The following is a 20,920-nucleotide window of genomic DNA, read 5'->3' on the forward strand; positions in this document are numbered from 1 at the left end:
GGTAAATTGAGCATTCGTTTTTTAGGTTAGGTCTGGAGTCCAGCCACCGAAATGTGCCTCGTCGAGTAAAATCGCGGCCGTCAGAGGTCGCCAGGTTCGACGGTGCGAATGGAACGCGCAGAGCGACCGGCCGCGAAAAAAGTGGAAAAAAAAATCGAGGCCAAAGGCTCGACGCGCAGTGCTCGTCGGTTCCGCGGTGGTGATGCCGCGTACGGTAGTCGTCGGTTTGGCGTAGTTGCGTTGCGGTTCCAGACGTGGCTTTTGACTTTTGCCGTTCCGAGCCGACCTAAATTCGTGAGTTTTATCGAAAATCCGCTCGCCGTAGACACGGGGGGGTCATCGTGTGCTGCTGCGAATTATGTAGCGCGTGAGTCGGCCCCGAATAGGGAAACGTGCGCGAGCGCGGCGACTCCCATATTTCCTTGATCCGGGCTCGTCCTCGTTCGCAAGGATTCCACAGGACGGACGGTTTATGTCCTCCGGACAAGTGCCAGTCGTTCCTAGGTGAGTCGAATCGGCCGACAGGGGAGGACCGAGGAGATCCCGTGCGCGTCGTTCGCGTCACGGAAGTCGCGGGTGGGTCCCGAGGAAGAAACGGACTGAGGAAATAGAATTAATAGCAACGGTAAGCGAGACCGTAGGGCCCCAACGATATGCCGGGGCGTACCAACGTGCACGGTGTGATGCCGCCGCATTACCTCCACGAATTGCCAGCCGGCGACGAGGAGCGGCTGGAAAAGATATTCAAGAAATTGGACCTGGACGGAAACGGGAGGATCGACGTCCACGACTTGTCGAAGGCTCTGCACGACGTCGGTGTCCACAAGCGGTACGCCGAGGTGGGTAAATTGTTTGGTAAAATTGACGTCTCGTTTGTTTCTTCTAACCCGCGCGCCGCCCCTCCAGCGCCACTTTTTTCGCGTTCGATACCAACGGGGCCCGCCTCCCGCGGCGGTCGAACGATCCCCCCGTTCGAATTTCCCGTTTCCTCGACAAAAAATTTTCAACGCCCGTCCAAAATTAGCGCGTTAATTTTAACCGTTGCCTCGATGAACGGCGATTTTTTTTTTTTCATTTTTCTTTCAAACGATCGACGGTCGGAAACGCGAACCTTCGGAAATTCATCGCGTTATGCAACCCGGAGTTCCACGGGATTCTTTTCGCATTTTCCTTCTGTTTTTTTCTCTTCTTCTGTGGCTGAATCTCCGCATACTCATCGACGACGTTTATTTTACAGAAATTCTTGGCGGAGTCCGACAGAAACCAGAGCGGCGACATCAGTCTCGCAGAGTTCATTCATTACGTTAGGGAGCACGAGAAAAGTCTGCGGCTGCAATTCTCCAACATGGACAAAAATCGTGATGGTAATAAAATGAGAATTTTTACGTTACTTCACCGAGTCTCGACTACCACGGGATGAGAGTAAACTTTGAGTTCGGCTGGTGCAGTTCGAACCTGCAATCGCATTTTTTTTTTTTTTCATAAGCCAATATTGCAGTACGACGAAAGCAGATAAGGGCTTCGGTATTCCTGTTCAGGGTCGTCGATGCACACCCTGTGGTTGCGCAACGCGAAATAAAGTGAAGTTCGAGTGTCGATGAGAACAGAATGGAATAGAATTTTATTTATGTCGATGGCAATATTAGACAACAATGGAGCCGCAATGCGTTACAAAGATCTTCGTTTCGGCTATAGCATTGTATTCACATAAGTATTGGGCTACAACTAACTAATGGACACAAACCGCCAAAGAAAGAGCAAGGAGATAGAAAGTTAGTTAGTCAATAGAGAGAGAAAAAGAGAGAGAGAGAGAGAGAGAAGAAAATTTATTTAATCAAGGGGCAAAACCCCATAATGACCACAGCCAGTAATACATCAGACCACGCCGTAAACTTGAGACTAACTAAAAACTGAAGAGCTAAAAAATAGCAAAGGATAACGAGAGAATAACAGAAATTAATCGCATAGACACAAACTTAAGTAATGAGATCGCAAACAACTCAAAAACAAATTTAGATAACGCAAAGTGAACCAAAATAGACATAAAAATGAGAAATGAAAAATAAATAAATAGAGAGTGAGAGAGAGAGAGAGGAAAATGTATTTGATCAAAGGGCAATAATACACTACACCGCAGCCAGTAATACATTAAACCGCGCCACTGACTTAAAACTAACCAAAGACTTGAGAATAGCAAAGAATAACAAAAATAAATCGCATGTTATATACAAACTGAAGTAAATAGATCACAAACAACTCGAAAGCTAATTGTAAGTAAGATAACGCGAAGAAGGGGAGACGAGACGACCCGCCTCTGAACTTGAAACTGTCCAAGTTCGACTTCGAACGAGTCGAGGTGTCTAGAAAGTCGCGACCTTGCCGGGTATTTCCACTCGGATTTCTAAAACTAATCCGTCGGATTGTCTTCCGGATTAACGAAGCCCGATGATCCCACCTGGGGCTTCCTCGCCCTCCGCCCGCCCGTTCCGTTCCAACGACCACCCAACGACAAGATTTTCTCCAAATATGTAATGCAGGAAGCGAACGCACACACGCCTTTTTCATCGACACTCGAGTGCGCCCGGACCGACTGTAATTCTCGGAAGCAGCCGCGTTACGTCTCAAGATGGAAAGAGAGTGGAAATCACGAGGGGCGAATATCGAATAGGACGCGGCCGTTAGGCGGCTTTCTAACTCGCCGTATCCTAGAAATTCAACTGCGAGCGTTCGATCTACTCCACTTTTCCAGGGCGCGTTTTCTCACTCCAGATTATTCCCTCCTCAATGAAACGTAACCTAATTCGTCACGATTTTCCGCAGGTAAACTCGACCTCGAAGAACTCATACGGGCGTTCAAAGACTTGGGCGTCGAAATGGATCGCACCGAGGCAACGAAACTGCTTCAAAGGTGATAATTAATTCCCTCTGTTTTTTACCTACGATTCACCTGCGTAAATTATCGGCTGTTTGTACAGCAATCTGTAGAGAAAATATTTTCCAATACGCGCTTTTCTTTGCCGAGTCGTACCGCGCGGTATACGAAACATGGGAAAATATAGCGGTGTGGTAGCGCTGCGGCGTCTGTTTGATTTGATTGACTCGACGTATGATTTCTGAGTCATCGGCGATTTTGACGAGATTCGTTGTCCCTCGCAGGATGGACCAGGACGGGAGTTTGAACATAAGTTTCGACGAGTGGCGCGACTTCCTGCTCTACGCGCCCACGAACGACATCCACGAGCTGATACGGTACTGGCGTCACTCCACGGTGAGTTGATTTTTTTCTCTGCATTTCGTTTATGAGAAGCGGAGATGGGCAGAAAAAAATTCTCACTTTTCGTGCTTACATTTTTTAAATCAATGTAATTTATATTGACAAATTTTCAATTTTATTCGAACTGAAAAACACAATTTGAAAAAATTTTCAGTTTGGTTTTAATTGGAAAATTTATATTTTTCAATTTTTCATTAATGAAAAAACGCATAATTTTTTTTCATAATAATTTTGATTATAAAAGTAATCATTATTATTATCATTAAAGAATTTCTTATTATTGCAATAATTATCTCCTGGTAATTGAATTTTTTTTAACAACAATTTTCTACAATTATGAAAATTCACACTCTTTTAGTTAAAAATATTGATTTTTCGAAAAGCTATATTTATTCCATATATAGGGAAAAATAGTGTTTTTTCAAATGATTGTTAGATTTTTGATTTTTCCGTGAATGAAAAATGGCGAAATGAAAATTTTCCAATTTTCAAGTAATGAAAAATAGAAAAATAGAAATTTTCAATTAATGAAAAATGGCAAAATGAAAATTGTCTATTTGTCATTTAATAAAAAATTAAAAAATATAAATTTTCCAATCAAAACCGAACTGAAAAATTTTTCAAATTAAATTTATCAGTTTCAACAAAATCGAAAATTTTCAATACAAATTACATGGATAATAAAAAACAAATGAAAAAATGGAATAAGCCATTTTGTTTTGTTTTTTTTTCTGCCGATCTCTGCCAACGAGTTCCTCAGCTCTCCTCAAAATCCCCTCAAACTATCAATCCGTAATCTCCGGTGTGTGATTCTACACTCCTCATATCTCCATCATCCCATTCAAGATTTGGACAACGTTCTCGCATACAATCCCACGTAGTGAGATAAGCTCGACGCGACACACGTACACTCTAATAACGGTTAAAAGTCGTCGTCGTCGTCGTCGTCGTCGTCGTCGTCGTCGTCGTCGGAGTCTCCGATTGGCCGAAAGGCGGTGGGCTCGGCGCGCCGCTCGCGTCACCGCGCTCGCGTACGCCGACCGAACGTTGCATTCTCGTGTCGCGAAACGACCTTGAAGTTCCAATCAGCTGGTAGAAAGCGAACCGCCGGCGGGGGGGGGGGAGGGGGGAGGAAGCCTCGCGAGGCCCGGTTGAGGGGGGAGGGGGAGGAGGATAAGGCCGCGAAGGGCGAAGCGGCGGACCTGCGCGTTATCCGTGCGGTGGGGGCGTGCGGACGAACGTCCTGCGGAAGGAATCTGGCAATTCGCGATTCCAGAACCTTCCGTCCCTCCGGACGACTCGGAGGATCGATCCCCTCAGCCGGGGCGTCGCTCGGCCCGAATTCGCCGGAAAAATAAAATAAAATATCTCACCGTCGTCCCCTTAGTCCGCGAGTGAAATCGTCCGTGCGATTTATTCGCCGCGAATCGTTTGTTTTTTTTTTCTATTTTTTTTTTTATATACATACGTTGCACACATCGTTGCTACAATTCGCCGACGTGTGCGTGTTTTTTATTTTTTCTCGCCCCCGTTCTGTGTACCCGCGATAACCTCGTCCGCTTCGAGATTGACAAAATTGAGCGACGATACAACGATTACCTATAAGTATTATAATAGCGAGCTTCTGGAATCCGGTTGTAGCCGGATAACGCGACTGCGGTACGCCGGCGACATGAGCCGCCGTTCCCACGGAATCGTTTGCGGCAAAAAAGAACAGATCGTTCGCCAGGGCGTTGCGATTTTTTTCGCCCGCAAAAAACGCACGGACGATTAAACGTGGCGTGTGGTAATCGCCCCCTCCCCTCCCCCCCCCCCCCCGGTGTGTAATCGGCGAATTATTGCGTAATTTTATCACAACAGCGTACCGCCGCAACGACGTTATCGCATACGCGGCAGATATGGTTCGAAACGATCGATTGCTGCACCCGAGCGAAGGAAAGGTTGGATTTTCCATATTATATTATCGCATATACTATACTTATGTATAATTTCTGCTCACCGCTTACCTTCCCCCCCCCCCCCTACAGCTGCGCTTTCATATTCTCCATTTAGAATGTAGGATGGAATTTCTATTCTCCAAATTCATTGCATAATGTGTATAAACGAAGAAGCGGACCCCACATCAGCGATAAGGATAATGACAATGATAATGATAATGATGACGATGACGGGATGACGACGACCGTGCCATTCAGCATGGAAGATTCGTGCATGCCCTCTAGTCGTCACACACCACACGGCTTTGCGGGAACGACGATCGTATATATAATAATAATAATAATAATAATAATAATAACAACAACAACAACAACACAACGACAAGAGTACATAAGTTGTTATTGTTTTATCGCACTCGGTTATTTGCTCGCCCCGTTGACTGCACACAATTCACACACACACGACATAACAACATAACACCAATTGTTATCGTGTTACGATTCAAAGCGCAGCGGACGTGGCGTTCGTTTTTCTTTGCTGCTGTTGTTGTTGGTAGTTGTTGTTGTTTTTTTTTTGTTATGTTTCGTTTTGTTTCGTCGGTTTTCAGAGAGAATATCTTATTTTTTCCCTGCAATCGGCCTGCAACCGCTGCAGGTCGCGCGCTCGCTGTTGAAATTCCACGTGGTGTTTCGTCAGCCGTGTGCACGCTGCAGTTCTCGACACAATAATTTATATATACATATATATATATATATATATGTATGCAGTCAGTTTATGTGACGCAGCATTCGCTAGAGACTGCATAATAAAATAGCATAGTCCGTATTATACTGCACACGGTGCATATAGTCTACGTACGTACATAACGCGTATACTGTATGCAAGCGTAGATTCCGATGTACGATGACGTGTGTTCGTCGTAGTAACACGAGTTTCGGTGTAGAACGAGTGCGAAAATTTCGGAAGAGGTCCTCGGCCCACGTTGAAAATGTACTTCGTTTTTTTTTTGTTCTATTTTATTTTTTATTTTTTTTGTGTTGTAATTTATGCGTTTTTGGCTCGAATCGAGTGTACAGTTTATCGGGACATTTGGAATCGTCGTTCGTTTCCGCCTTCGAGTTGCAGACTCGAAAGTGCAGGCAAAATTCAGCCGGTAATGCAGGTTTCTCTTTAGCTTCAATTTTTTCAAATTCATTTTTGAATTATTTATTCATTTTTTTTTTTTTTTCTTTCATCCACAAGACAATTATACATGGGCGTGAACTTTTTGGATTGCAGAGGCAGCGTCCAATTATTTACAATAAATTTCATATCCATAATATTTTTTGCACCAAAATTTGACAGAACGCCATTTTGTTTTTAGTTTTTTTTCCGTGCACATATCTCTCCGTTTTTTTTTTTTCTCTCATCGGATCGGTTAAACGTTGCACTTATTTTGTACACTCCTGGGATCAGAAGTCGTATTTTCATTTTTTTTCGCCCCGTGATAAACGCCCGAAAAATTGATGTCGTTGGAATTTTTTAATCTCTTCGATTATCCGAAACGCTTTTTTACACCAATTAACTCGATCGTTGTACCGCAGATTCGTACAAGACGAGCGTGTGAAATGGCGCATTTTCCGACGCACTTTGTCGCCAGGTACGCTCTCACACAAATATAACGAGGGAATTTGAAAAAAAATTTCTTCTACATTTTTTTTGCCATTTTTATTCGATTATTAATTGCTGCTGGACATCGGTGTAACATACGAGGGGTGTGTTATAGGTTAGGGGGGTCTCGTCACCTTTCTTTCGGTCATCGCTCCGATTATTATCATCATTATTATTATCATCATTATCATTGTTCTTTCTTTTTTACTCTCCTCAAAGATTCTCTCTTTTATCCGCTGTATTTTCGAACGTCACTTTTTTGAGTGGAATATTTTGCGACTCAATTGTTGGTCGGGTCAAAAGCGATTGAACGATTACATACGTATGTGTATATGTATTTTATATCGACGGGCGGGGGGGTCTGGTAATTTCCAGCCTCTGGAATCAATTTGGGATCTTGTGCGAGATTTTATTAATCGGTGACGAACCCGCCCGCCTCAAAACACGTCCGCAAACGTACCTATGTATACGTTTTGCGTACGGTTACTCAATTAACGCGTAAGTGAGCGAAATAGAAACGAAAAGAAAGAAAAAAGACAAAAAAAAAACAAAAACAAATGAAAAAAAAAGAAGAAACGATCAACGCGAGTGGTAATGACGTGTGCGTAGCGACGTGTCGCGTTTCATTGACGGTATTCGAAAACGTGTTATCGGGATTTTAAATTTCCCGAGATTTTCCTCCTCCTCCCTGCTCTTCCTCTAGCTGAGATAACGTTAAAAAAAAAAAGAAAAAAAAAACGAGACACCCACCCGCCGCGTCATCCCAATAATGGCCCCCTCGCCACCCCCCTCGACTTTTAATTTCGTCGATATGTGATTAAAAGTCCGGAGAGCATATTTCGTGACGTCGGTGAAATTCTCGGTAGAATTGTTAAACTCGTAAGGTGGGGGGGATGGGGATTTTCTGCCGCCTCCTAAGTTGGAGTTCAGCGATTGGTCGGCCCCCCACCGGCGTCGTCTGGGCGCCCGTCTTCGTCGGCGTCGGATCTCGTTCCGTACGACAGTCCGTTAATCGACTCCGTGCGTTTCGTTGGGGCCGGGGTATAAAGTTCGCCGACTTTTTTTCCGGCCTGCGACGACGATACGAAATATCAGCAGCGGCAGCGGCAGCAGCAGCGGCTTCGGCGGCTTCCTCCAGTTTCCACATTCCAACTTACACACTCGTAACACCTGCGGCCGGCCCCCGTCGCCGCGACTTCTAGTGACCGAGCTAACGCGTGTGTGTTATTCTGTGCGTTATATCGTGTTCTCTCGTACGGAGAAGTTCCTTTTACTCGATCGAATTACCCGACCAGCAGGACTCCCGACATGTTGGAACAGGAGAACGTAGTCGGTTCGGGTTGCGAGGTATGCGGCGAATTCCTCGTCGTCTACAAGGAGCTCATACAGAAAGTAAGTTTCGAGTGGTTAGGAAACAAAAAAACAAAAAAAACTAACTAACCTACCAACCGCGTAACGGTCGAGTTGACGGTTCGGATCCGAGGCACGTGTTCCTTCCTTCCGTCCTTCCCTCCTTCCTTTCAAGGAGGTTGGGTGTAACTCGCCACGAAGGAGAACGAAAAAGAGAAAGGTACGACCTTCGGTCGCGCGTGGATTTTTCCAGCGGTGAAGAGGAGAGCCCAACCTCCTTTTTGGCGGATGATTGAAAAATTCGGAGCGAAAGATTTTTTTTTTTTTTTACCAACCACGAGATTCCACGGGTCGCGACGCCGTCCCTCTGCCGGCGGAATTGTTGGATAAAACCGTGATCCACGGGGTGGCGCGACGAGGCCGAACGGGATTTGAATATTCGATCGGCTCGCGGGATTCCCGAAGGAATTCTTTTCGCGGAGCGTTGAAAAGTCAAAGAAAAAATAACAATACAGCTCGTTTATCTAATCAGGTAGCGAGGATAAGGAAATGGCGGATACGTGTTCTTTAGATATTTCGCACAATCTGGGATCGGTGATTACCGAGTTTTGGCCGGCTTCGTTATCGAAGCTTTCCAATTCTCACGCTTCGAATCCAAATAAAATCCAATTATCGATCGATGTCGTGTAATCCAATTGTTGGTGTCCAGACGCGCGTGTCCGGAGAACCGAGAAAAAGTCAGAAAGTGAGGTTAGGGCGCGCCGCGCGGCTCCCGGAGCCCCGCGAAGGAGGTTCGCCTCGAAAAAAACGAAGGAAAAACAAAAAAAAAACAAAATGGCGGCCCAGGTGTCACGCGTAACGCGGATATTCTCCACGCTTTGAGACACTGATACGCCTAATCGGAATGGATCAGCTGTGGACAGGAAGCGGTGACCAGCTCGCGGTCTTGCCCTCTTCGCTTATCGTTCTTTTTTTTTTTTCTGATTCCATCCGCGCAAAATCGAACACCGATCAACAACGGCGTGAATTTTATCGCCCGTGAAGCGTCGTTGCGTAACCTAGCGACGCGTGCATCTGACAACCGAGGGCTTTGACCTAGAGGGGACGCTGCTCTAAAGTCGAACAGATCGGGCCGCTCGGTGAATCCGAAACTCGATTAGAAGGGCGTTCGAGCCGGGGGGGGACGACCTTCGTCTGCGCGAAAGGATAATCGCGAAGGTGACCCCGAGAATCCTGTGTCGACGGTGACGGTTTTCTGCTTTGTCTATCTAGACATCGCACCGTTGCCAGGGTGGTAGGGAAGTGTTTTCCGTTTGGCAACTCTCGAAAATTCTCACACGTCAGACTCTATCTAGATATATTTCGTCTCTGTGCGGCACGTGGATCGGACGCGATTTTATTTGCGTCCCCCCGTCGTGAGACGTAAATAAACGGGGTTTGATCGACCGATTCTTAATACCTTAAGCGAAGCTCCGAAGTAGCTTTTGTACGGCGCATTCATTCATCGGCCGTGCGGGACCGAGTGTCTTGAAAAAGAATCGTCGGGTCCTTTTCAACTTTCTCTATCTCTCTCTCCGTCTCTCCGTCTCTCTCTCTTTTTTTTTTTCTTTTTCGTCCCGCTCGTCTCGCAGGAAAAACGGAGATGGACACCCTCGACAATATCGACAGCGATTTCTTGCTGCAAATTTACATAAAGTTAAGTAAATCCGACACGTGTGACGTTCGCGAACTACACCGCGATTTCGTACACTCTACAGTTTTTTTTTTGTTTTCCATCCGCGATTCGTACAGTTCTCTTTGAAAATTTCTAAAAAAAAAAAAAAAATCTTCACCTCGTTGTTGCCAAAAATCTGATCCGTTCGTATCGGATATATTTGCCATACGTTTGTACAGTATACGCTCTTCCGTTGTTGTAATCCAATATAATAATATCTCGTTGTTCTTATCGCTTGTTTAATCATCGGCCCCTTAATCACCTCTATAATCTGCGATACGTTTTTTACGTCTACCTCTCGTAATCCGAGACAAAACGGAATACTGCGTCACGTACACCGCACGTATTCGTATGCTATGTAAATTTTATTTCTTTTTGGCAACGCGTCACAAAAACCCTGAACCTCACTCTATAATCCTCTTTCACATATGTATACGTAATATACCGTCGCCAAACGATCAAACGGTGAAAGTTATTCCCCCCCCCCCTCCCTATTTTTTGCACGCTAAATTAATTTCTAACAATGCGGCAAATAATTAAAATAAATGATTGAACAATAATCGTAATAATGATGACGACAGTGTGGATAAAAATTGGGAATTACGTTTGACTCGAAGTCTTGATGTATTTTCCTTATTTCGTACTCGGGAGATTGACGTTTTTTTTTGTTTTTTTTTGTTAAGTTTTTTTTCTTTCTTTCTTTTCGATACAGGAATCGCACCCCGACACGTGACGTTTGCATTATTCTACTTTTATCGTCGGTCGAAATATTACTCGAGCCGGGGAGAGGTCGTTAATATTATTGTTATTACGTATTTTCTTTTCGTAATTTTACGGAAACTCGCTTTACAATTTACATACGCACGTATGTGTATACTGTACAATGCAGTTGCGGGATATTGTGCAATATTGACAGAGTTTTTTTGTATCACGGCGTACGTTCCGGTTTATTCATTTTATTGTTGTTATTATAATTATTATTTATATTTCTTGAAGACGCATCGTAAATCTCGATCGTTGTCGCGGCGCTCCGGATGCAGAATAAATATTCTCTACGGCCGCCGCTTTATACTTATGTGTATCGTTAGATAATGAATTCTCGGAAAATCTTTGTCGAGTAAATCTGAAAGCAGAAGAAAAAAAAACAAGAAGAAATTCTCTCATTGTCACTATGAGAATATCGTACAATGATTATTTCATTTTCGATCGGTCGATCTTTGGCAATTTAAAATAGGTAATGAGATATTTTTTTTCTTTTGTTTTTTGTTTTTTGTTTTCAATCGCTCTTCGCTAATCCGAATATTATCGACCGATCGGTTTATTTATTTTCTATGTATGTAAGTCACACGTACGCATACACACATATAGGGGAGGGGGGGCAAAATGGGGTAGGGGTGGCAAAATGGGGTACCCCAAAAATTTGGTAAAAATGTTGATATTTTCAAATTTGATAGTATTGAAAAAAAAAAACATTATTTTTTCTACGGCAACTTGAAATTTGATTATTTTCCTTCAATTACAAGTGAAAACGAGAAAAATCAGCAAGTCCTTGAAAACATAACGGTTTCTTAAGTACCCCATTTTGCCCCCCCCCCCCCCCCCCCCCCCCCTCCCCTACGTGAGGATAAATTAGTGGATCGTACCTAATCGCGTTATAGTTTGCAAATATTTAGCACCAACACACCGGCTAATTTAGCGGCAAACTAGATTTATTTGTATGAAAAATTATTTCTGAACTGCGCGAGTCTAGACGTTCGATAATTTTTCGAATAATACTACTAAATACACGCGAAGGTACGTAAATTTGAGCGACACGTGTCCCTGTGCAACGCCTCGTACATGTATACCTAAATATTGTTACCACGGCGGTTTTGACGGAACAAAATAAATCCAAAGTAAACCTTAACGAGGAGAAAAATTTTGCAACAATGTAAACACGTGCAGGTAAAACCAAAAAAGAAAAAAAAAAAAACATCGTATACAAGCAGAGATATTATATATGACACCGGTAAATAATCTATATACACACATACGTTGAATCGTAAAATTACAAGGCCTGATTAAGCAATTACTCTCCCCTTCCCATTCCCCCAATCGTTACATATGTATAATTTGGGTTACCTTTACCCCAACCTTTTTTTGATTAAGGTTAAATTATTTTTTGTTCCTGTTTGAATTTTTATTTTTTTCATATTTTTTTTTTTGGTCCGCAACGAATCACGGCCGAAAATCCAGTAGAACCCTTGCGGTAAATGACACCGAGTTCGAACCGGTTTCAGTCATGACGTCGATGCGATTAGCTCTCGCTTTAATGCGGAGGACAATGATATGTGCAATTTGCCGAATAGAAAATAATCAGCGTGTTCCAAGCATTCTCAAATCCGACGTGGTTCGAACTCGTGACGACGGTGTAAATATTATTAGCGAGTCCTCTCTCTTTTTTTTTTTTTTTTTCTTCTAATCTTTTTCCTTCCCCCCCTTTTACTTTTTTTTTATAGCTCTTTACGAGCTCCGATCGCGACGCGATGGAAAAATAGAGAAATGTAACATTCTGCGCAGTTTCTGCAGAGCTGTATGATTAAATTCATTCGGTTATCTAAGCTCTTCAAAAATTGACAACTTTCTCGAATCGTCGACCTCTTCCTTTCATTTTTTCTTTTCCCTTTTTTTCTTTTTACCTCTTCAATTTCGTTCGGCCAATTTCGTCGAATGAGTTTTGGAAATTTTCCCCTCGAGGGAAAATTCGCCCGACGTGATTATTCTTCTTCTACTTCTTCTTCTACTTCTTTGTGCACACGTAATACCCGACGCGCACAGTCATGCATGCGTGTACACACCTTCATATTCTCACGTATATTTATTCAACTGTATAATAGGTTACGTTGTGTCGTTGGATATAAAGTATGTTAAAAATAATTTGGATTCTTGGCTTCGTCGGTGCCGAGAGTATCGCCATGACCCTGGGGGTCTTTGCTGCCTGGATCTATTTTTGAACGAGTTTAAAAGATCGGTTTCGTAATTTTCTATTCGGTGAAAGAGAGAAAAAGAAAAAAAAAACAACTACGTATGTATTACCTCAACTTCTCAACACCTTATCTACCTATATGTAATGTATATAGTCTGTGCGTTCCATGGTACATACAAAAACCGATGAAAACCATCAGGCAATCGCGAATGACTCTCCGGATTTTCGATCGTTCGTTCTCGACGGAGAAGCTGAAAATAATTGAAAAAAGAAGACATCAGAATTGAAATTCATTTCTTACATTGAATCTGTATTGACCGCGGATCCGAATTCCAACATACTTTACTTTTTAAGGTAAAATAAATTCGTCGTGAACTCTACAGTTCTGATTGATCGGAAACCTCTCGACCGATTCAACGGTTCCGAAATTGCGCCGGTATAGGTCAAGGCTGGCAGCGTGGAAAAGAACCTCAATAAAAAAAATTCCTCGTTTAAGGCTGCGGAATTAGAAACGACTTTCTCGATTCGAAATCGGCCAAACGTTCCGCAATACACTCGCCGCCTATACGTACCTGGGCTAATTAACGCACCGGTTCCCACGAAAAAGAGTGACGGTGATGATAACGATGACGTCGTCTATCCCCATTGATATCGCGTGCGTCGGCGGAGTAGCCGTCCCCGAATTCCGACAAAATTCCCCTCGGCCTGAGATTCGTCGCATTTTTTCTCTCCCCCCGCCATTTACCGTCCACCTCACGTCTGCTTCGAATAAATAATACGCGATCAAATTGATCCGATCAGCTGTGACCAGACGGTGCACCGTAATTCGTTCGTTGCACACATTCCTGCATCGTGACTAACCCGATGACGTATGCATAGTAGAGCGAAACGTTTAAATTCCAAAAAGGAGGGAGAGATCGTTCCGTCCGCTACGCGGGCGACGACTTCCCCCCGTCCCTCCGGACCCGCCGTCGGTAACGCAGTTCTCTTCCTTGTCCGTCCGATTTTTTTCTTTTCTTCTTTTTTTCTTCTATTTTTTTTTTTTTTTGTTTTTTTTGCTTTTCGAGAGGATCGGACACGCGCCGCGTACCTGTACGTCACACCTTATCGATGGACTGAGGGGGAACTTGGGTCGCCTCGTTCCTAGATTTTGACGCTCTTCTCGGCGATGGTTATGATCGAGAAATCGCGATCCGGTGTGCCAATTCGCGGATAGCAGCGAAATAGCCGACGACGTAACGGACAGCACGTGGTGGTTGCAATCGTTGAGTAATCCGACTCGGTACGACGTGTGGTGGTGTGTGTGCGTGTACGCGCGTTCTTGTTCGAATCCGGTTTCCGCCGGATTCGAATGAACGAGCGAGAGAGAGAGAGAGAAGAGAGAGATGGAAATGTGAAATGTATACGAGTAATTATGTCGCGATTAGCACTCGATCGAAAAGAAACTAGATAAATTGAGGCTGACAAGCGTCGTCGAGTAAGAGGGAATAACGGCGAACTTCACGCACTTTATTTAAATGAGCATTCGCGAAGCGGATTGAGGGAACAAATGAATTAGATTACAAGAGAACAAAAGAACGAAGGTAGCAGGAAATGGCGCAGATCTAGGCAAAGTAAAATTAGTTGCCTGTCATGAGTCATGAAAATAGAGAATATAACTTTATCTCTTTCAGATCTGGTTTCTGAGCAAGATCTGTAGACTACCGTGTCGTAATTTTCTCTCTCATTCGTTTGTAGGAAACTCGAGAGACGTATTAGGCGTTTGTAATTTGAGAGATTGATTTCTCGGCAGCTTAACGTAGTAGACCGATTATAATTTCTAGCGGAAACCCCCCGACTTGGTAGCCCCTGTTATTCGTCGCCAGTGAATGATACTACGAACTTTGTACCGCGCCCAACGTCGATATCAACGTCTGCTTTGAGGAATGCGTTATCAATGAGTTGAGTGTCTCCGATCGCGGAAATTGTCCCCCGAATCACGTAGATACTGTAGTATTACCCGAGGGCAGATGTCGAAGAATTTTTCAATGTCGTCGCAGGGAAGGGTCGTCACGATCTCTTGGCTTTGATGGAAGATTTTGGTCGTTGGCTACCACTTTCTCATAATTACCTCCTTCGGAATTATCCCACTTACTTGCCAGATGGGCCCTGGAACATTGCCCCGAAGCATTCCATGTTCTCTACATTCTAATTTTAACAGATATGAAACTCAAATTTGACACCCTATGACCATTGTCGATCCACATAACAGTTCATCCCAATTATTTCGTCTGCTACAGTTTGACAGATGTTCGACCAAGTGTGATGACAAGACAATTATAGATGTAATGAACGACCGATTGGATTTACTAGAAATTTGGCATCTACTTTGGCTCGGCTATCTAATGGACTATATAGCCAATGTATAGTACGACGGACCTGACAGAGGTTTTGGATTTTCTATAATGAATGTTTTTTTTGTCTTTACAGTACCTGGATATCGGGGAGGATATGGGTGTTCCTGATGATTTCACGAACAGTGAAATGGTATCTGGTATGTGGTGGAGGCACCTGTTGGCAGGAGGAATCGCCGGCGCAGTTTCCAGAACTTGTACAGCTCCTCTGGATCGCATCAAAGTTTATCTGCAGGTAATTAAACGTGGAATATTCTACTCAAATCTCAACGACCTTGATAAGCTCTTCCATTATTGCGGTGTTCCACGTGTTCGTTTTGACTCGTAAAACTGACAGGACAGGTTGATATTTTTAGGTTAAATATTAATTCCAAATCGTTGATCTTTACGTACAAGATATGCTGCAACTCAGAGTCGGTTATGAGAATAAAATACACCCTGCGACAAGTTTGTGTGCTGGGCACTAATTGACATAGATGTTTATTCGCAGGTTCACGGAACGAGGCAGTGTAATATATCTTCTTGTTTTAAACACATGATCCGGGAAGGTGGAATGCTGAGTCTCTGGAGAGGGAACGGCATCAATGTACTTAAGATTGGTCCAGAGACCGCGCTTAAGTTCATGGCTTACGAACAAGTGAAAAGAATGATTAAGGGCACAGACTCTCGAGAACTCAGCATTTATGAGAGATTCATGGCTGGCTCGATTGCCGGCGGAATCAGCCAAACCGCAATATACCCACTCGAAGTATGTTGCAATTTTTATGACAATCGCTGAATAATCGTTCACCTCTGTATCCCACCGGTATTAATAAAATGGACTAATTCAAGGTGCTGAAAACGAGGTTGGCTCTTCGAAAAACAGGAGAATTCACCAGTATAATGGATGCCATGCAGAAAATATACACCATGGGTGGTCTAAAATGTTTTTACCGAGGCTACGTCCCTAACCTCATAGGAATACTGCCGTACGCTGGAATTGATCTCGCTGTTTACGAGGTGAGAATTCTTGGGAGCACAGAAAAATTCTACCGTCTTTCTCTTCCAATGTCTATTTCACATTGTTTCAACTTCGGAGCCCTTCTCTGGGATAGAATATCTGGCCAAACGACTAATCGGTGATCATTTTACAGACTCTGAAAAACAGTTATCTACGGACACACCAGAAAGACGAGCACCCTGCATTCTGGCTGTTGCTACTGTGCGGCACAGCGTCTAGCACAGCTGGTCAAGTTTGTTCGTATCCTTTAGCTCTAGTCAGAACACGGTTACAGGCTCAGGTGACGCCGTACCGAACACCAAACACGATGGTAGGGGTATTTCAAGATATAATTCATCGAGAAGGCTTCCGTGGGCTCTACCGAGGGTTAACGCCCAACTTTTTAAAGGTAACTTAACCTGACTAACAATGAGATCCAAGGGCGGACACCGACGACGTTGACGTTTTCTATGAACCGAATGAATTTGTCTGATTTCAGGTCGCGCCCGCCGTATCGATAAGCTACGTCGTATACGAACGCTTCAGGCAGGCACTAGGTGTTAATATGACGTGATGAACATATATTTTAGGGGAAATTAATTCTATTAAATTATTATGTATATGTATGATAAAGGTTATGCTAAATCTGCAAGCTAGCATGAAGCAAGCCGTGCAGGCAGGCCTGCACGCTTCGCCTCTCCTTCCTTTGACTATAAGCAGCTTTATATCTTACTGAGGGTTTATTAACACTAACTTCAAAAATCAAAACAGATAGTATCAAACGAACTAATGTCCAATATAAAAAGACAGGTACCGTGAGTATGCCGTTATTAAATAAAAGTTGAAAAAATAATAGTACGAAGGTAACGACGGACCTCCAGGATAGCTAGGTCCGTGCACTTCTTTCGCCTACACTGTTGCTTGCGCGAGAAGTGGTCTGAATAATTATCGATTCTCTTTTTTATTTCCTTTATTTTCTCTAAAAAGTGGTCAGTAATAATAATGAAGCTAGTAAAATTCGTTCAGGGATTCGAGGTTAGGCTGAAGACGAAGAAATAACGAAACAAGCGTTGAAACGAGCACAAAATTGAACTGGAGTTAGAAGAAAAAAAAAAAAAGAAAAGAGGAAGAAATTAGTTCCAGAATGTGATTGTAAAAGTGGAGACGACGTGATACCCTACGTTGGGTGCTCGTTCCTATTTTTAATACACTGATATGTTCAGGACCTAAGCAAAAGCTGTTCTTACCGCCACTGAAAGTAATTACTAAGTAGCCTAATAGTTATTTTGTAAAATAGATATCCCACTGCGTGCCTGCGAGGAGATCGACTGATTATAGGAATCTTTTGGATTCTGATATACACTATAAAATATATTGTCTAAAAATTAGTATACTAATTCCATTCCCTTATTGAAACCAACGCGTTGTACATAGGTTAATTATCGTCGCGGGTACATTAACGGTTACGATTAATGGAATTTTTCACAAGAAAATTATATAAACCGGGCGGATCGTCGTGTCACCTGTATAACTTATCGATACCCCTCCCTACCCCCGCCATTATTCCTCGGTTGGGAATGTGCCAGACTTCGATCACACCTACACGACGTCCGCCGGTAGCTTATGTACCGTTGTGTAAATCTATAGATGCTTTTTACGTGTGAACATATATTATTTTATTCCCGACTCGACCGTAAAGACGACTTTTCTTTACCTGAAAGGCGGGACTAAAGTTAAATCTGATTGCCTACTATACTTTTCTTCCCGCATTTTACGAAGGAAAGTAAATTTCGCGGGGCAAAAAGTGAATTAGCGGAACGAAAGTACATTTACTCCCGAAAATGCGGAATGAAAAGTGGTCTTTACGGTTGAGTCGGAAATAAAGTCCTATAATGTACTATTACCCATGTGGGACTGATGATACATGACTACCCAAGAAACGGTGCGAATATAGATCGAAATTTTTTGACTAATTTTACCCCCCCAATCCCTCTCTCTCTCTCTCATTGGATAGAACGTATTGTTATCACAGCTTCGAATTGATTCATGTGTTTGGATAATCAGATGTCTTTTTTCTATGAGCAAATGTAATTTTTTAGTTATTTGTTATTATTTTATTTTTTTTTCATACTAGAGTCAGTTCCTTGGGGGAAGCTGCAGGCACCAGTTTTCACTCGTAATTATATCTATTTATACCGTACGATATATTATTAACTACATATAAATGTGATCTTCTATCTGCAAAGCAGACGAAAAAACAAAAATGTACTTTTGAATCGTTAATTATCTATTTAATTATTTAAATACATGGTCTCTCTCTTTCTCTCTTTATTAATATTATTGCTAATACAATACTATTGAAACTTCTACCGATTGCATTGGTATCACCAAAGATTGTCTTTTGTGATCCTTTAACCAAATACAGTGTTTCTTACAATTATATAAACCTGTTTTATCATTTTTGAGTTTGTCCGATTATTGCGAACCGTCTTTTAAAAATACGAAGGTGAAAAATTAACTCGTAAGATGTTGTTTTTGCCTTTTAGTTTAATAATCAACATTTGTTACAATAATATTATTCGGAATGGTCCAATCACGTCGTGAAGTAGACGAGAATCAGTTTATTACACGTTTATAAGAGTCGAATTGAGCCGCGACTCAAGGCCAAAGTGAAAATCAGACTTACAGTCGTTCACGATAGGATTTTTTTTTCTTGTTTTTCTCTCACAATACATACTTTCGCACGCGTTTAAAAATTTTCCACGCCTCTAATCTCGATCTGATCATTCAGATTTTAAATATATTACTTTTATCCATTAACTAACAATTACACGGAATGACCATTCAAGTCCATATGTTCCTGATCATAACTCTTTCGAGGACGAATCAGGAGATTTGAAAATTCACTAGCCAATTTTTAGGACGTTGGAATATATTTAGCTGCTCCCTTGTCCAAAATCCAGTATAACGTTCCGTTGGTCGGTTGTACTCTTGTGGCTGGCAGATTTTCCTTTTCCACCAGGATACGCTGCGAGGTTAACATATGTTAAATTCAGTTTGGCTCTAACCCGTGCCATGTGAAGGAGGCTTGAGAAACACTCACCTTGACCATGTCGGCTTTTCCTTCCCCAGCGACAGCAAAAATGCAAGTCTTTGCGGAATTGATGACTGGAAAAGTAAGGGTGATTCTGGACGGTGGTGGTTTTGGGGAATCGGTGATCGAACTCACCCAAACACTCGTTTCTTCCAATAAACGGTGTTCGGGAAACAGCGAACACGTGTGACCGTCCGGTCCCATTCCCAGCAGCAAAACGTCGAACTTTGGTAATGTGTCCGGAGGGAAGTAGACGGACATCTTTTGTATGTAATCTTTAGCCGCCTCTTCAGCTGTACAAAAGGAGAACATAGATGTGACTACTCCGAGGGCTGGGTCCCTTCGAGCCCAGGTAATTACTCGATACACTTACCCGAAAGACTCGGATTTATTTTGATGAATTGATCCTCGGTTATCGGTAGTTTGCCTACCAAATTTGATTTGTATATTCCATATGTTGACTCGACATCGTCAAACGCAACTACCCTTTCGTCGCAGAAGAAAAACCGCCATTTACTCCAGTCCGTGGAAATGCTCGGTAGGCCGTCTGATAAAAATTTGACCAGTGAACCACCTGCCAAGACAAATATGATCAGTCCATGTTACGATAGCACTATGCACCGTCCGACAATATTTTTAGACTCATCATCATGAGACAACAATTGTTTTTATAGTAGCTGATGAACTCCAGTTTTACCTGAGATAAATTACCACCCATAACTATAGTCATGAATTTAAATACCTGACAAACCAACTTTGAAGACATCGTCACGGGCTATAGCTTCGTTGGCACTTTCCTCTATCAAAGAAGCGAGCCGTTTCACCACGTTCGGAACGTCTGTTTCTATTATTGTTTGAGCCATTTTGTGGGAACGTGTTTCCGTATAACCAAGTCCGCTTCACATGCCTAATTTCTGCACCGAAGAGGTTGTCACCTTGTCACCAGGTTGTTTGACTCGTGAAAGTAGGTTGCTACCTTTCCGAAAGAGTATTTTTCGCCACGCAGTATTGTTGCACATTGTTGAACATTTCGCCAATGAGGTCCTCTCTCGATATCCGCAAAGATGGGAAAGTCGTGAGAATGCAATGCTCGTGACGGTTGGAGTCGGCGGTATCGTGAGGTTGTTGGCATAATACATGAATCCATTTAAGAAAAAAATCGCAGGTTTGAATTGAAATTTTCATCACAATAATTGGTGATCATTATGACATCGAGTCATAATAATGAGTTTCAGTATCAAGTGAACACGGACATAAATTATGATTTTAACGATTACAGAAATGATCTGGAGAATTTGTTGACTGTTACTAATGCACCATTGAGACTATCTATTCTCAATACTTGCACTGACAAGAAATGCCTCTCAGTTTGAGGTGACAAGAGAAGCAGAATTGGATTCACCATTGACTCAAGAAGATTCACTTTGATCAGTTATGGACAAAAATCATCCAGCTTCAACATTGGCAGAGCATATGTAACGAGACTGATTTTTTCCTCGTATTGATTTAAATTTTTTTTACATCACCTTTTTTGTTTATATTTTACTATTTTTTCTTTTTCTT

At 42.7% G+C, this 20,920-nt stretch overlaps 2 protein-coding genes across 6 annotated transcripts; one reads left to right on the forward strand and one right to left on the reverse strand.

Moving 5' to 3' along the window:
- Window positions 1-150: 150 nt before the first annotated feature.
- LOC105686608 (calcium-binding mitochondrial carrier protein SCaMC-2-B) lies at window positions 151-18,703 on the forward strand. Of its 5 annotated transcripts, XM_012401584.3 has the most exons (9): window positions 151-839; window positions 1,238-1,364; window positions 2,821-2,908; window positions 3,157-3,268; window positions 15,361-15,519; window positions 15,775-16,032; window positions 16,116-16,283; window positions 16,418-16,672; window positions 16,763-18,703. In XM_012401584.3, exons 1-9 carry the CDS (start codon window positions 654-656, stop codon window positions 16,835-16,837), a joined length of 1,428 nt encoding a protein of 475 aa, XP_012257007.1. In that variant the 5' UTR covers window positions 151-653; the 3' UTR covers window positions 16,838-18,703. The 5 variants fall into 5 exon arrangements, with proteins under 5 accessions (XP_012257007.1, XP_020708132.1, XP_012257009.1 ...); XM_020852473.2 differs by lacking the exons at window positions 151-839; window positions 1,238-1,364; window positions 2,821-2,908; window positions 3,157-3,268 and adding an exon at window positions 4,571-5,214; XM_012401586.3 differs by lacking the exons at window positions 151-839; window positions 1,238-1,364; window positions 2,821-2,908; window positions 3,157-3,268 and adding an exon at window positions 7,968-8,254.
- On the reverse strand, window positions 17,973-20,360 carry LOC105686609 (6-phosphogluconolactonase). The gene is made up of 4 exons (XM_012401589.3): window positions 20,100-20,360; window positions 19,731-19,931; window positions 19,367-19,650; window positions 17,973-19,291 (listed from the first exon to the last, which is right to left on the reverse strand). Exons 1-4 carry the CDS (start codon window positions 20,218-20,220, stop codon window positions 19,181-19,183), a joined length of 717 nt encoding a protein of 238 aa, XP_012257012.2. The 5' UTR covers window positions 20,221-20,360; the 3' UTR covers window positions 17,973-19,180.
- Window positions 20,361-20,920: the final 560 nt, after the last annotated feature.

This window comes from Athalia rosae, chromosome 8, assembly GCF_917208135.1.
Source record: "Athalia rosae chromosome 8, iyAthRosa1.1, whole genome shotgun sequence".
Taxonomy (NCBI): Eukaryota; Metazoa; Arthropoda; class Insecta; order Hymenoptera; family Athaliidae; genus Athalia; species Athalia rosae.